General features: G+C 41.5%; 1 protein-coding gene across 2 annotated transcripts in view; it reads left to right on the top strand.

Moving 5' to 3' along the window:
* Positions 1-260: 260 nt before the first annotated feature.
* RASGRF2 (Ras protein specific guanine nucleotide releasing factor 2) overlaps positions 261-15,856 on the top strand; it is a 240,941-nt gene continuing 225,345 nt past the window's right edge. For both annotated transcript variants that reach the window (XM_032628373.1, XM_032628372.1), the window contains exon 1: positions 261-707. In XM_032628373.1, the coding sequence (XP_032484264.1) occupies positions 420-707 (288 nt within the window). In that variant the 5' untranslated portion in view covers positions 261-419. The remainder of the gene's footprint in view (positions 708-15,856) is intronic.

The following is a 15,856-nucleotide window of genomic DNA, read 5'->3' as shown; positions in this document are numbered from 1 at the left end:
CCCACGTGACGTTTTACCTTCTGTCTCCCGGAGCGAGTTGCCCGAGGACAGTCCTCCACAGGCTGCGGCGCGTTGCGCCGCCCCAGCCCGCCGCGGGGGCTCGGGCTCCCGCAACTTTGGGCAAAGCAACGGCCGGCCGGCTGTCCTCGCGGGGCCACTCTCCACGCGGGCGTCGGGGGCTCCGGGGGCTTCGCTCGGCCGGGAGGGCGGCGGTGGCGGAAGACAACGTGCCCCGACCACAGCCCGGCGCCCCTCGGACCCGCGCCGCGCCGCGCCGCGCCCGGAAGGCAGACGGCGTGCCCTGTGCGCGGCGCCCGGAAAGGGGGAGTCCTCCGCCGTCGGGAGCCGAGCGGGCGCGCCTTCGGACGAGCCGGCGGGAGATGGCCGCGAGGCAGGGCTGAGCCCGCAGCGCCCTCACCATGCAGAAGAGCGTGCGCTACAACGAGGGGCACGCTTTGTACCTGGCCTTCCTAGCCCGCAAAGAGGGCACCAAGCGCGGCTTCCTGAGCAAGAAGGCAACCGAGGCGAGTCGCTGGCACGAAAAGTGGTTCGCCCTCTACCAGAATGTGCTCTTCTACTTTGAGGGCGAGCAGAGCTGCCGCCCGGCGGGCATGTACCTCTTGGAGGGCTGCAGCTGCGAGCGGGCACTCGCGCCGCCCCGGGCCGGGGCCGGGCCGGGCGGCGCCCGGGACGCTCTGGATAAGCAGGTACCACGCGCCATCCCCTCCCCGTCTCCCTGCCTGCGGCCGCGGCAATACCCAGTTCTTCTAAGCCCAGAGGTCGAGGGCCCGATCCGACAGTGGGACCACCCTCCGAGATTTCGAGATTCCCCTGCGGCGTCTGTGGCAGGACAGCTCCCCTCCTCGGCCTCCCCATCTCCATCCCCGCCTTGTCGTGCATCTCCTTGTGATCCGTTGGAATAGGGGCTCGGCTTTATATTTTCCGAGACCCCGAAAGCTGTCGGGTCATTGCAGCTTCCTTGCTAACCTTACATTGCTTCTCTTCAACTTGTTCGGAAGGACTTAGTGTGGCGACGCGGGTTGACACCTGTTGGATTTAGATTGGCAAGACGGAACTAACTTATTTGTAAAAGTTTGGTTTCTCCGTCACCCAGCTAGTGAGTGTAGGTTTCTCTGCCTGCAGATGTTTGATCAATGGCTGTGCAGGGAACAAGCGGGGCTTCCAGGACTGACGGGCACTTTCTGTTGGTCACTTTCAATCTGTCTTTGTGGTTTATGTCAGTTTACTTTAACATTTGGCCTGCTGTGTCTAATTATGAAGGTAAATGTGTATCCGTTTCCCTCAGGATTAATATTTGGTACCCACATTCCTGCTATGTGTAAATATGCGGGCATTTTTAAAGAACGCTTCTGTATACTTTTAAGTGAATGCTTGAAAATGAATGTGACCTTTTTATTCTGGGTCATAATTTTATTAGTTTTGCTATGTTTTGCACTTAAGGAGGAAAAAATCCTCGAGATTTAGTAACTCCCGCCCCCCCCACCGCCTCCCATTCCTGCAAGTGCGAAATTTGTATTTTTTTCAATCACCATTTCTTATTAAAGTTAAAGCAGACTAATTTATGCTCCCAAATATTCTCACTTTGCTTCTAGATCTCCACCTTGAAAAAAAGAGGCTGATGGTCTTTGTTGTTGCATAAAAAATTTTAGCAGCTTAATTTTCCATGTAAGTCAGGCCAAAGAGCTTCTACTGCAAATCCCCGAGGGCGGCTGTGAGAGGCGCTAGGGATGGAAAGATGAGTAAGATGCCTACATAACCCCTGGGGGCTCATAAAACAATGTGTAAAATTAAGAGGAGCTAAAACTAGATCAACCAGAAGTTTGATTTTTTTCACTGTGGTTTCACTATAAATCACTCAGACTTAACTGATTAAACTTGGTATAACACTTATACATCCAAAAATTTAAAAATATTCTCTTTGGTTTTTGAGGGCATGTTGAGAGTTCTTTGAAAAACTGATTTCCAATTTTGTAGATATAGATACTGGAAATATAAGTTTAAATTTCAAGTCAGGCATTTTAGAAATTAAACTGAGAGCAGGAGGAAGGGTTTTGAGGAAATAAGTAGAGACTTTTTTCAGGATCTATTTTTTTTTTCTTTTCCATTGTTGAGGTTTTTTTTTTTTTTTTTTTAAGGCATGTGTTCCAAGGCCCATGGGAGCAAAAACCAGTACGTTTTTAAAGTGTTATTACGTCTATACTAAAATAGGGTACTTGAAATTATTCTGAAGATACATCATTGACTCAATTACAAATAATTTTTTCTTTTTGTGCTTCTAATAATATCAGGAGATAGCCACTTTTGTTATGAGCTGTGAGTGGGGAGTTGTTACCTGTTGCACCTTAACATGGTTGTCTGACCTGTTAACATATGAAAACCAAGATTTTTCTACTTGGAGAATATCCAGACTCTCATCTTCAGGACAATTTTCTTTATACTTTATAAAGAAATGTAACCTCCAAATAGTTTGACTTTCATGCCACTTTCTAATGGAAGTCCTAAAAAGGTCCCCTTACTAAGAATTTTTTCCTCTGTTTATCATCATACAAGTTATGCGTATTTCTCAATCATTTATACATCTCTTCGAGGTTAGAAATTAGAACCTTTGCTGTTTGTAGTAAAACTGAGATGTAGAGAAGCAAGCACTCCGAAATGGATTAGGAGTTGGATTGGGAAATCTGTCAGTTTGTCTTGTGTTAGACATACTTCTGTGACTTGGGTTGGCTTAGCAGGCTGATATTTTTTGTGTAACACTGTCTGTCTGGGTGTGTTTGAAGAATGAAGAAGAAACTGCAAAGATAAGAAAAAAAAAAGTTTACCTTAAATCTACAGTTTATGCAGTTGGTTCTCTTTCAGTTAATTTGTATTGCTAATGTGCTCACTTCTTCTCAGGCACCTAGACATGGTGGACCTGTGAAACGGGTGAGGTAGAGGGTGGATGTGAGGCGCTGAGCAGGGATCCTGTCAAGGTCTGCTTCTCCAAATATGCTTCTGGAACTTTCCACATATATGTCTCCATCAACCCCATAAACATACTTGAAGGTTAGGGCTTGAAACGGGATTTAGGGAGGCAGAATGGGTTTCCTCCACCATTTCTGTGTGACTTCTTAAAGGCAAATCTCTTAACATTTCCTCTGTTTTTTCTATTAATGAAATCTGTTTTCAGATGTGTTAATAAAAATTAAGAGTTTGGCTAGGATGATTTCTGAGTTATCTTCCAATAGTGACATCTCCTCTTTCTAAGATTATAACAGAAAGTGTGAGCTTTTTGCTGTGCACAGGATGTGAAAGACAATTTCACAAGATTTAAAGATTATCAGTCTCTGTAATAAACACTGCATCTGAGTAGTTAAGGCCAAGCAGGTGATTGAAGTGCATATTCTGATAAATCCAGTCAGCAGATGTGCAAAACTATAGAAACATGACTGCTTGAGACAAAGACGTTCTTATCATTCATATTGGAGGGCGACACATTGTAACGACAGTGACAGTTGATGTAATTCTTGCTATAAAATGCCTCTAATCATTCTTGCCAGTTTAAATTCTGTTTCTCCTTCAAATAATTTAAAAATTCTAATTAACTGTGGTAAGTTATAAAAAGAAAACATTCATTGGTTTGCTTCTTCTAAATAATAATTCAAAGTAAGTTGGTTGACAAAAGAAAATAAAGGTTTTTTTCTTCTTTCCTTCCATCTTTCCTCCCTTCCTCCCTCTCCTCCTTCCCTTCCTCCCTCCCTCCTTCCTTCCTTCCTTCCTTTCTTTGACCATTTTATCTTAAACTGTTTCCAGTTAAGAAGAAAAAAGAAAGGTATTTTGCACTTTCCAAATGTGCATAGGTTGAAGGAATATTTGCATTGCTCCATTTTCTCAATAGTGTCCCAAGATTTCACTTTGGTAGGTCCTTGGGAGATTGCAAGGCTCTCTTATCAACCTTCTATAGCAGCTATTTCTTAGGGATAGTTATGGTGATATAATCAAAATGTGTTCAGTTACGGAAAATTTTAAGTGATATTCATTTTCTCGAAAATGTGTGTTGGTGGTACTTCTTTCTAAAAGAGCTCCATTTATGGAAAATGAAAAACTTACCTTTTGTTCCAGGTGAAGGTGTTTAAGGAGGAAGGGAATTTGTATGTAGTAAGTACCTTCTATGTGCCAAGCTCAGTGTTATCTTCCATTATTGAATCTAACTTGAACCTCACTTCAGCTCTTGGAGACTGGTAATGTTCTTTCATTTTTACCTATGATAAGACTGAGGCTTAAAGAGTTTTAGGAGATGACCAAAGTCCAACTCTAGGTAAGAAGACTGAATAATCTTGAAGAGTGCCTTACTAAGGAGACTATTTAAATCCACTGAGGTTCAAGAAATTTCAAATTTGGGTGGAATAGGGGCTGGGGTTGTAGTATGTGAATCACTGTTTTGTTTATTCTTATTTCCCCTTAAAAACCATTTACAGGACACGTTCGATTCTTGAGAAATACAATTGCAGACCATTACGTTTTCAAAGAAAAATGAGATTTATGTTTAAACAGTTTTACATGGCATTCGTTTACTTCAGTAAGGAATCTTTAAAAATATTTGCTCTGAGGGTGAAAATACACATCCCAATTAGCCTGATCTGTTTAAGTGGTTGTATCTGTTTTGCCTGCTAGCAGGAGAGACATACAGGAACAAAGCCATCTTTACTCTTATTTTCCTGGGAATGTTAAGTGGTCTATTCAGCCTGATTTCAGTTGTTTCAGTGGGGGTGGGTGGAATATCTCCTTAGTTCTGGAGGTTTAAAGTAGTAGATACTTGTCATATTAGTGCTGAATTAAACATGTTGATTTAATTTTAAAGGGATTAAGGGTTATGTGATTTCTCCTGTCACCTCATTTCTAGCCAGTCATTTTAGCCTTCCAAACTTGTCCACCAGCAGAAGATTTTAATCATTTTATCAAATTAGGCAGAGCTGCACGTAAGCCCTGAAATATTTGTAGAGGGTGGGGAGTGTAGATCATGGGTTTTTGTTCCAGTTCATGTTGTTTAATTGAAATATAATAACAAACTCAGTGTTTCCTTTTCAGTGTTTGCTTATTGAACACAAATAAAGGGCAAACGGAATAAAAGTATTTGTTAAATCTTGTAAAACGTTTTAAAATGTAATTTAGGAAAGAAATGACTTATCACTTGAACTTTGTAATCATTCTTCCAATTTAGATTTAAATGAAGAAAAATAACCTATGGATTAGAAAAATATAGTTCTTTTAATTTTGACTACACACTAAACCTTACTATTTGTATTATTGTACTTATCATTAAGAATTCTACATAGAAAAATCCATTTTTGATGTGACAGATGTACATAAAAATGAATTTTTATTGGGACAAGTATTTTTCTGTGGGTTTTAATAAGTGAGCGCTGAATGTACTACTAAATGGTGGAAAATATTTGTAATGCGATAACAAATTTTTTACTTTCTTTAAGGAATTAAAAAATAGAGATATTTTTCTTTCATTGGATGATAAGTCCTAAAGCATGTACAATAAGCAAATGTTTCTGGTTTTAGCAAGCAAATATTAGTAGTTTGTTAAAACAGTTGTTGGTATTGCTGTTTGTTTAATGCAGATTATACTTTTTAGTTGACCTTGTCCGTATTTTTCAATAAATATGCATGCTACGTCAGTATAATTTTAATTTTGTAGAATAGAAAAAGCTAGTATTTAAGATTATTTTGTAATGAAATAAACCATATTGACAAGTAATATGGATTCACTCAGGTCTGAAATCCTAATTTCACAATTTTAAAGTAGCTTTATGTTTTTATGCCTGTTTATTTGTCCTATAAGAAAGGGATAGGGGCTTCCCTGGTGGCGCAGTGGTTGAGAGTCCGCCTGCCGATGCAGGGAACACGGGTTCGTGCCCCGGTCTGGGAGGATCCCACATGCCGCGGAGCGGCTGGGCCCGTGAGCCATGGCCGCTGAGCCTGCGCGTCCAGAGCCTGTGCTCCACAACGGTGAGAGGCCCGCGTACAGCAAAAAAAAAAAAAGAAAGGGATATGTGTGTGTATGTTGTGTGTATGTTTATTGAGTTTATCTTCCATCATTAAATATTAAACATTTGTTATACAGTTATATATGTTGGAGTTTATAGGTTTTTATTTGTGTCATTAAGACATGTATTTCAAGACATGAGTTGTAAATCCAATCGGTGTACAGTTTGGGGTGCTTTAGTATACAGGACTAATGATTTTAAGTTAATCATGGTATAAATTCCTCTCTGAAATTAGTTTATCTTAATTCAAGACTATGTATAGTAAAATCTTAGTTAATATTGAAACAAAACTAGAAACGGTATTTGTTAGGTATCAATATAGCACTATGGTAAATGTTTGGTTACTGTATAATATTTGGCCATTATTCTAAAAATTAACCATTATTCCAGAATTATTCATTACATTTCAGTTGGTGTAATTTTCAAATATTAGCTGATTGTGAAGTTAGAAATACATTATTTTGGCTCCACCAAAGGGTATATTTTACCATTTTTGCCCAAGGAATTCAAATATGATTGTGTGTATATTTGGGGGGGAAAAAACCCAAACAGCAAGTTTTCCTTTTCCTTTTACTTGAGAAAACATTGGTATCATAAAGTGGAGCAAGGATGCAGAAAACACATGTTCTCACACTTTTCCTTTTTACTAGCACTGGAAAAACTTACTATTCACGAAAAATGAAGATTCAAATCATTTTTCTTAAAAGTCCTCATAGTGAATACAAAATGCTTCAAATATACTTTTAGGGAGACGGCAGAAAAAAAACCAAGTTTGAGTTGATCTGTGTTTATTTAAATAATATTTCTTTTCTTTTTTTTTTTTTTGCGATACGCGGGCCTCTCACTGTTGTGGCCTCTCCCTTTGCGGAGCACAGGCTCCGGACGCGCAGGCTCAGTGGCCATGGCTCACGGGCCCAGCCACTCCGAGGCATATGGGATCTTCCCGGACCGGGGCATGAACCCATGTCCCCTGCATCGGCAGGCGGACTCTCAACCACTGCGCCACCAGGGAAGCCCCCTATTTCTTTTCTTTTTGAACTGTAAAGGAAGAAATGAGAAAGTTGGGGAGGGCTGTATAAGTTACAGCATCAGAGTACAGTAAGTTAATGAAAAATAGAATTCTCATAAGGTCTGAGAAGATACAAATAAAACAACCTTAAGAAAAGCTATGCTTAAAAATAAAATTTATTGACCCTTTAGTGCTTCATTTTTTTAAATGTAGGCCATAATTTCTTTTATTAGCTCTTCCCATACTTACCATCGTGACATTGCTGAGACCAATGATGATGATGGAAGCAGCCAGGGATCTGAGGGACCCTGGTTACTGGTATTCGCATTCTTTTCAGGTTCCTAAAATGTTTTGTTTTGTCATTTTCTGATTTAATGTAGACAATGCCTGATTCATTTCCCGAACTGTATTTATGAACTCATGCCATTTGTGTGACTAATGTAAACAGGAGGGTTAGTGCTGTCAAATAGAGGGACGGCTGGAAAGCTAGGAGGTTTCCTGGGTTAGAAATGTGGGAATGGGGAGGTAGTAGCCTGGCCTAAGGCTCACTGTGGAGCATCATAACTCTTTACAGAAGGAGTCATAACAACATAATGTCAGTGATGCATAGGTATAGGAGGCCACTCATATCCAGTATGAATCTGCTTTCTTTTAAGTTTAAGAATATCACTTTCCAGGTCAGATGGTAGTATTGTGTATGGTTCCGTTCAGGAGTTAAACCGCGGGGGTTTCAGTCTCCACTCAGCTGCTTACCAGATACATGATGAGCAATTTCTCTTTCTAAGCCCGGACCCCTGCCTGTGTTGGGGATCACGATAGTACCTACATCATCCAGTTGTTGGGAGACTCATAGGCAACAGTCCATGCCAAGCTCTCAACACAGGGCCCAGCACATACGTAGCACATTTGTCAGCTGGTGTTTTTATTACTCCCTTTCTAATATAGTTCTTTTTTGATTTTCTTCTTGTTGCTTTCATTACTAGGGTCACTTAGGTGTTTTTTTTCCTTCCTTCCTCTTTAAAAAATACTTTTAATTTAACACAGACAAAATAGAACAGTTTAGGGAACACCAATATACTCATCGTAGAGCTTCAGCAATCTTCAGCTTTCTTGTTATCTCTGTTTTTCTCCACACATGCCTTTTTTGTTGTTGAACTATCTTTTTTTTTTTTTTTTTTTGCGGTGCGCGGGCCTCTCACTGCTGTGGCCTCTCCCATTGCAGAGCACAGGCTCCAGACGCGCAGGCTCAGCGGCCATGGCTCACGGGCCCAGCCGCTCCGCGGCATGTGGGATCTTCCCAGACCGGGGCACGAGCCCGTGTCCCCTGCATCGGCAGGCGGACTCTCAACCACTGCGCCACCAGGGAAGCCCTTGTTGAACTATCTTAAAGCAAAGCCCAGACATCATTATTTCACTTGTAAATAAGGAAGTTTTTGGGTTTTGGCATAGCTCTTGTTTGGCGCTGAAGATTGTACTAGGTGTAGCTCTGAAAAGAATGATCCAGGAAATAGTTTGTAATGTGTTTCTCTTTTAATGTGTGTTACTGTAATTGTCATCATCCTTTTGTTTCTTTGATATCATTTTAAAGGAGAAAGCTTGAGACAGTAGTTGTGAGGACATAAAGGTAGTAGAATTAGCTTTTAAATAAGTTCCGGCATGTTAAATCCTAAAGAAAAATTTGAAATCAGTTTTTAACAATGATCATGGTGTAAAGGTATTTTCATGATTTGACCACACTCTAGAAGAAATTAAATTATTGGTGGTTCTGTTACTGAGGGATCGTCTTTTCTTTATTGAAGTCCATTTACCAAACTCTTCCAGCAGCTGGAAGAGTCTTGTTTAGAGTTGAGTGAGTGCTTTCTCCTCTGATGCCCTTAATGCTTCTCATCGCTCAGTATTTAGTATAGTTTTGCAACAATCAGGATGTCATCCATAAATCAGTGTTTCATCCATCTTTCAGAATCAATTCTGAGACCCAACAGCAGGCAATGCTATTTTAAGGTAATTACTAAGGTTTCATTAATCAAGTGTGCAGTTTGCTTTCTCTAGTGTTGCTAAGCTTTTCTAGGGTGAGTTGGTCTCTGTCACATGATTATTTGCCTTAGGCTCTTTTTTTTTTTTTGCGGTACGTGGGCCTCTCACTGTTGTGGCCTCTCCCTTTGCGGAGCACAGGCTCCGGATGCGAACGCTTAGCGGCCATGGCTCATGGGCCCAGCCGCTCCGCGGCATGTGGGATCTTCCCGGACCGGGGCATGAACCCCTCTCCCCTGCATCGGCAGGCGGACTCTCAACCACTGCGCCACCAGGGAAGCCCTTGCCTTAGGCTCTTTTGATTGCAAGGGAGAGATATGAACTCAAGTTGTCTTGAATAATGGGCACCTCTGTGTGTGGTGGGGGACAGCGGGAATATTGTAGGGCAATATAAGGGCAAGTACCGCTCTACATTTATTGTGACCTAGCTGTGCTTTGGACATTGGTACTGGCTAACATGTTTTTCAGTGCGTTTATGCGTCTTTGGTTACTTACTGCCTCTGTTTTCTCATAATTTCTGCTTCCCCTCCTTCAGGCTGCTGTGCCCCTCGTGATACTGACTCAACATATTGTGGCCCCTTTCTCTCTGCTTCTACTGCTTCAGTTCTCACTGCAGCATCTCTTATTCACTCAGTATATTCAAGCTCGTCTTTCTGTGAGAGAGAATCTGATCGACTCAGTTCACATTTTGGGGGCTAGACAAGACCACTGGTCTCTGACTGGTCCATAAATTGGCTGTCAAACAGCAGGGACTGTGGGTGAGGGATTTTCATGGAAAGTTTGGTGGGCGTGAGAGACATTATTATTGACATGTCCAGTGTATTCATCAAGCTAGTAAATATTATTTTCACCAACTAATATTTATGCATTTAAGCCACCTTCTTTTCCTTCAGTAGTAGCTGTACATCCTTACCTTATCAATAAGATCTTTCCAGTAAGGCAGTTTCTGTCCTCTGGTCCTGATAGGCCTCCTGTGTTGCTAAGGGTTCATGTTCATAATTTCTCTTTACTTTCTTAATACTTTAATATTAAAAATTATTTGAATGTTGTTCTTTTAACAATAAGCATATTTTTCAAAGTATAGCATACATATAGAAAAGTGCACAAATCGTAAGTGTGCTGCTTCCTGAATTCTCACAAAGTGAATATATTTTTGTAAGCAGCATCCCGATCAAGCCATGGACATGATCAGCCCTCCAGAAACTAACCTCGTGTCTATTCCTCTTCAATGCTCCTCCCCATGGGTAGCCACCATCCTTACTTCTAACATCATGGATTGCTTTTGCCTGTTTTTGAACTTTGCCATTGACTCATGCAATAAGTACTCTTCTCTGTCAGACTTCTTTCCCTCAACATCACATCTGTGAGATTCATCGATGTCTTTGGGTGTTGTGATTCATTCCTTTTCAGTTTCTTTGTAGTGTTCCACTGGATGAGTATACAACAGCTCCTTTACCCATTCTTTATCTGCTGTTGATGGAACACTTGGATTGTTTCCAGATTGAAGCTATTACAGATAATATGGCTATGGAAATTCTTGTACAGATATTTTGTGCACATACATGTATACATTTCTGTTCGGTATATACCTAGGAATGAACTTGTTGGTTCATAGGACTTACTTATATTCAACTTCAGTAATTACTGCTAAACAGTTTTCTGAAATAGGTATATCAATTTATGTTCCCGCTAGCAGTGTATAAGAATTTCAATTGCTCTACATTCTTTTTTTTTTTTTTTTTTTTTTTTTTTTTTTTTTGCGGCACGCGGGCCTCTCACCGCTGTGGCCTCTTCCGCTGCGGAGCACAGGCTCCGGACGCGCAGGCCCAGCGGCCATGGCTCACGGGGCCAGCCGCTCCGCAGCCTGTGGGATCTTCCCGGACCGGGACACGAACCCACGTCCCCTGCATCGGCAGGCGGACTCCCAACCACTGCGCCACCAGGGAAGCCCCGCTCTACATTCTTGCTAATACTTGGTATTATCAGTCTTTTTAGTTTTAAGCATTCTAGTGGGTGTGTAGCAGTATCTCATTTTGGTTTTCATTTTCATTTCTCTGATAATTAGGTTGAACAGTTTTTCAGGTATTTCTTGACCATTTGATTGTTCTCTGTTTTGAAGTGCTTGTTCAACCTTTTGCCCATTTTTTAAAAAATTGAGTTGTCTTATTGATCTGTAGGAGTTTTAAAATATTAAGTTAAACTCTATGAATTGCCATTTTTGAATGTCAAAAATAATTGAACATCATCTTGTTCATCCTAGTGTATATGAAGACATGAGTCCTTTGTCAGTTATATGTATTGGAAATATTTTCTCCTACTCTGGTTTGCCTTTCTACTTTCTTACAGATGTCATTTGATGAAGAGAAGTTTAAAACTTTAATGTCGTATAAACTCTCTGTCTTTTTCTTTGTGGCATTTTTCTGCCCATGAAATGAATGGGGATGGGGACAGCATCCGGAGGTGCTTTGTGTAGAAGGTGCAGGAGCTGGGGCCTTCCCTTGCTGCTCTGTGGTCAAAGCAATCAAGTGCATCACAAAAGATGCAGCAGTAAGTAAAACAGAATGCACTTGCAGCAGCTTTGGACTGCCACACCAGGATGTTTTCCCTTTGGAGGAAGGCTCCAGGGGCAATTCAAAAAGACAAAATATCATAATGTTCTTTTCTCCCTCATACCTTCTAGGGTCTGAGGTGTTCCCTCCCCAGGTGTTGGGTTGTTGCTCTTCCTCTAGAGATGCATAGATGTATATGCACCAAAGACTTGTACAAGAATTTTCATAGCAGTGTTATTCACAAAACTGGGTGTCCCATTTCAGAAGCTCTAACTTCACTTTGTTTCCGGTCATCCCCAACTTGCACCTACACCTTTCATCTGGAAGGGTCAGGTGCAAGAGGGACAAGGTACTTTTATAAAACTTAACCAGAGTTAAGCTTGAATCCCTGACACCCCCTTTCAGCTCTGCTGCCACCTGTAGGTTGTGTCATCTAGGCTGGCCTGGGGGTGCTGTTAGGGAAAGAAAAATGCATCATGCCCAGCACTGGTCAAGATAGAATCCTCAGTTTTCAAAATATATCTGTATAATGCCCTATAATTCTTCCCCTTTTGTCCTGATCATTACCCAGGAAGTGGCCAGGAAGGGATGACCCCTTTCTTGGAATACCTGCACTCACTGATCAAACTGCCTTACTAAAGTATATGGACCAGGAGGGAATGAGGGAGAAAGGGTTGGACAGTCAGTCCATTGTTGAGTATACAGATTAGTTTCAAGGGCCACAATGGTGTGACTGGAAACAGCTAACCAGTAACCTAAAAAAGTATCAACAGGGCTTCCCTGGTGGCGCAGTGGTTGAGGGTCCGCCTGCCGATGCAGGGGACACGGGTTCGTGCCCCGGTCTGGGAAGATCCCACATGCCGCGGAGCGGCTGGGCCCGTGAGCCATGGCCGCTGAGCCTGCGCGTCCGGAGCCTGTCCTCCGCAACGGGAGAGGCCACAGCAGTGAGAGGCCCGCGTAACGCATAAAAAAAAAAAAAAAAAAAAAAAAAAAAAAAAAAAAAAAAGTATCAACAGTGGTGAGGTAGCATTGCTAGTCCTGAGAGGGCTTTGAATGTCTGGTGTAGCCAATCTGCCAGGAGTGGGAGGGGTTTCACCCCTAGTGACATGGCCTCTCCCATTGTGAGACAAATGGGTCAACTTTTGGCAGGCGTCACAAGTCTGCCCTGCAGTGGTAGCCTTCTGCATTAGAAACAGAGTCAGGCTCCAGCACAGCTTGATTCCAGTTGATTCCACAGCCCTTGATTCCACAGTCCTTCCTGTGGACATCTACATGACTGATCCATACAGTTCAGTCAGCAGACATGGATTGTTCCCAGGTTCATGTTTCCAAAGAAGTGTCTGTTTAATCTTACAGTCTATAGTTGTCCAAGTGGCAGACCAAACAGCTCTGCCATTGGCACCAGCCCAAAAGTCTGAGCCCTACCCTCTGACTGGAGCAACTACCTCTGCTTTTTCTTCTGCATAGCCGACACTGAGGCTGACTAGCCACAGCACCCCAGTGGATACCATTGGGTCTCAGCTTAGCCAAACCATCAGTGAACCGGACCCAGATATTTAGGGAATTTCTGTGAATCAAGGACCCTACTGAGTCAGTGGCTTTGCCTCAGGTAGCAGAGCAGATAAAGTTCCCCACAGAGAGATACTTGCTACTTTTTAAAATGTAAAGCTGAGATGCTTCTGGGGCCAGACCAGCTACATTCTTGAATATACCTTTTCCATTGAACAAACAAGGTTTTAGCCGTTCCCACCTTGTTAGTTCTTGAGTCTGAGCTGATTCATCCAAAATGGGAATTTCAGGCTGGAGAGTTACAAGACCTCTATGGGTCAGTTTTGACAAGGACTCAGCTGTAAGCTAATGGTCACCTGCATACCTTGTAATTTTGTTTGGATGGTGGACATTGTGTGTGAAAAATCAAAGAGGTAATTTTAGGCTCTGCATGATGTGTTTTCCTTCAGAGAAGGTTTACTTTTGCTTTCTTGCAGGCATTAATGTGGGGTATTTTACACTAATCCATTCTGAGAATGAGCTGATGAAAGATAGGTTTCAGGTTTGTGAGAACACTATTCCAGTTTGTCCTAATTTCTGAAGTATAGCCTTTCCAAGGTCTTATCAGGAATTCTGGGTGTTTACATAACCCCTTCCTCCTTGGTCTCTTACATGCCCCATGGGACTGCCAAAAACTCAGTGCTGATTTCCAGACTGTTAATTGCTGCTTTCTGCCTGGTATCTTAGCCTCTTGGCTCTGTACTACTTAGAAATTGGCAAATTCCTGGAGTGGAACAACTTCAAAGACTGTCAGGCCCACTAGTTGACTTCCCTTCTCTAAGGTGTCTTTACTCCTTAGATACCTTAGACCTTAACAAGGTCCTGGCTGCCTTGTTATCTCACTGATGCTTTCAAATGGATTATTTTGCGTGTGTGTGTGTGTGTGTGTGTGTGTGTGTGTGTGTGTGTGTTGTGTGCAGCTTTTCTAATTGTTCTTAGTGTGTGTTGGAGTGGTAGGTGAGGGTCTGTAACAAGCAACCTGGTCATTACCACTTAGAAATGAGTTTTAATAGTGAGTCTAAACATGAGTGAAACTCCTTTCAAAGCAGTGGAAAAGTTATCTTTTTTCTTTTCTCTGGAAATTTATCTGTTAATTACTTCTAATTCAGTAATGATAAAATACTAAGAACTCAAACCACAACTAACCCTTATTTTATCAATTTAATTCAGAACATCTTTGAATATGGTGTTTTTGAAGAAAATAAAACAAAAAATTCATTTTGTAGTCGTAAGATTTTTTTACAGATGTTTATCTTTATACCACTACAGAGTGCTGAGGTGTATATTTTGAGGGTACCGCGGTATAAGTCCCATTTTACTCCTAACATAGTAGATTTAGTTTAAACTTTTAGATTGTCTTCTCATATCTGATGTCTGTCTACCATCTATCTAACTATGTGTGTATGTATACCTGTCTATCTATCTATCATCTATCTATCTTAGTTGATGAGCGTTTAATTTAAAGCAGTCATCTTTCTCCAGGCATAAGTTAGCCCTTTTTTCTTGGAAAGTAGAACAAAGTAAAATTAGACTATTTTATTTAGGATACTAATTTGTTAGTATTTTATGAATATTGTTTTGTATTATACAATTGTAAGAGTTACCATTAAATGCTGATTTGGGATTAAAGAGCCAAGCACTTTACATATATTATCTCATTTAATCTTCACAACCATCCCGAGATATTGGTATCCTCTTTATTTTACAGATAAGAATACTGAGGCTTTAGTGGTTTAGTAATTCTCCCAGGGAAGAATTTAACTAAGTGGCAAACTTAGTTAATAGAGCCTAGTTTAGTGACTTAGCATTTGTTGATCTTGGCCCTCAACTAGGAGCTAGAAATATATAACCAGGAGGGAAAAGTTTTTGTCTTCAATCTCATTCTTCTCTGCCTTGGTACATTTGCAGTTTAGGTGGAAAACTTCTCAGTCTGATCTGCCCACGTTCATAAAGCCCATAAAGTAAGTTATAGCTTCCACCCAAGGAAACTATATGTTATATATGTTATATGTCAACAGGCAAAGCTATGGGCCCATATTTATCCAAGGGAAGCATTTGAACCCGTTTATGTAACCTCTATAATCTCTGTATGCTTGCCCCTGTGCTGATGTGGTGGAGAGTCGGGTGTTGGGGAACAGGTCAGTCTGTTTCCAAAGCATCCCTGTCTTTCTCCCGTGCTGCTGATTTCTAGCACAGGCTTCCTTCTTGGTGTCTGCTTAGCACCTTGAGGGGCCCAGTGTTGAAGATGTAGAAGACATAGCCCTCCCTGCCATTTCTGACCTTGTCTATGCTATGTCTCTTGACTCTGATAAGATCGCTTATGTTTTGAAGTGAGTCCACATCCTCAGTGCTTTGATTTATGCTCCTGCTTTTTGGCCACTAGGTCTAACTGGATTGTAGTCTTTCCTGACCCAGAGCAGCAAATACTGTTGTCTGAAACATTAGGCAACTGAGAATGGTACTTGCAACTTGTGCCATCAATGTCAATGTGAGCAAAGGAGAAGGCATTTATATGTACTCAGTCTTTGTGTTCCAGGCCAAAGTATCTTCTCGTATTTATTTTGCTGGCAAGTTTCACCTGTTGTCTCTGGAATTGTGCAGTCAAATGGTTGAACCGTAGCATCTTGTGATTCTAGTGCCTTAGCTGTAATTTCCTCTGTGAATGT

Source organism: Phocoena sinus, chromosome 3, assembly GCF_008692025.1.
Source record: "Phocoena sinus isolate mPhoSin1 chromosome 3, mPhoSin1.pri, whole genome shotgun sequence".
Lineage (NCBI taxonomy): Eukaryota > Metazoa > Chordata > Mammalia > Artiodactyla > Phocoenidae > Phocoena > Phocoena sinus.
The sequence above is the reverse complement of the archived record's forward strand: the minus strand, read 5'-3'. Positions and strand labels throughout refer to the sequence as shown.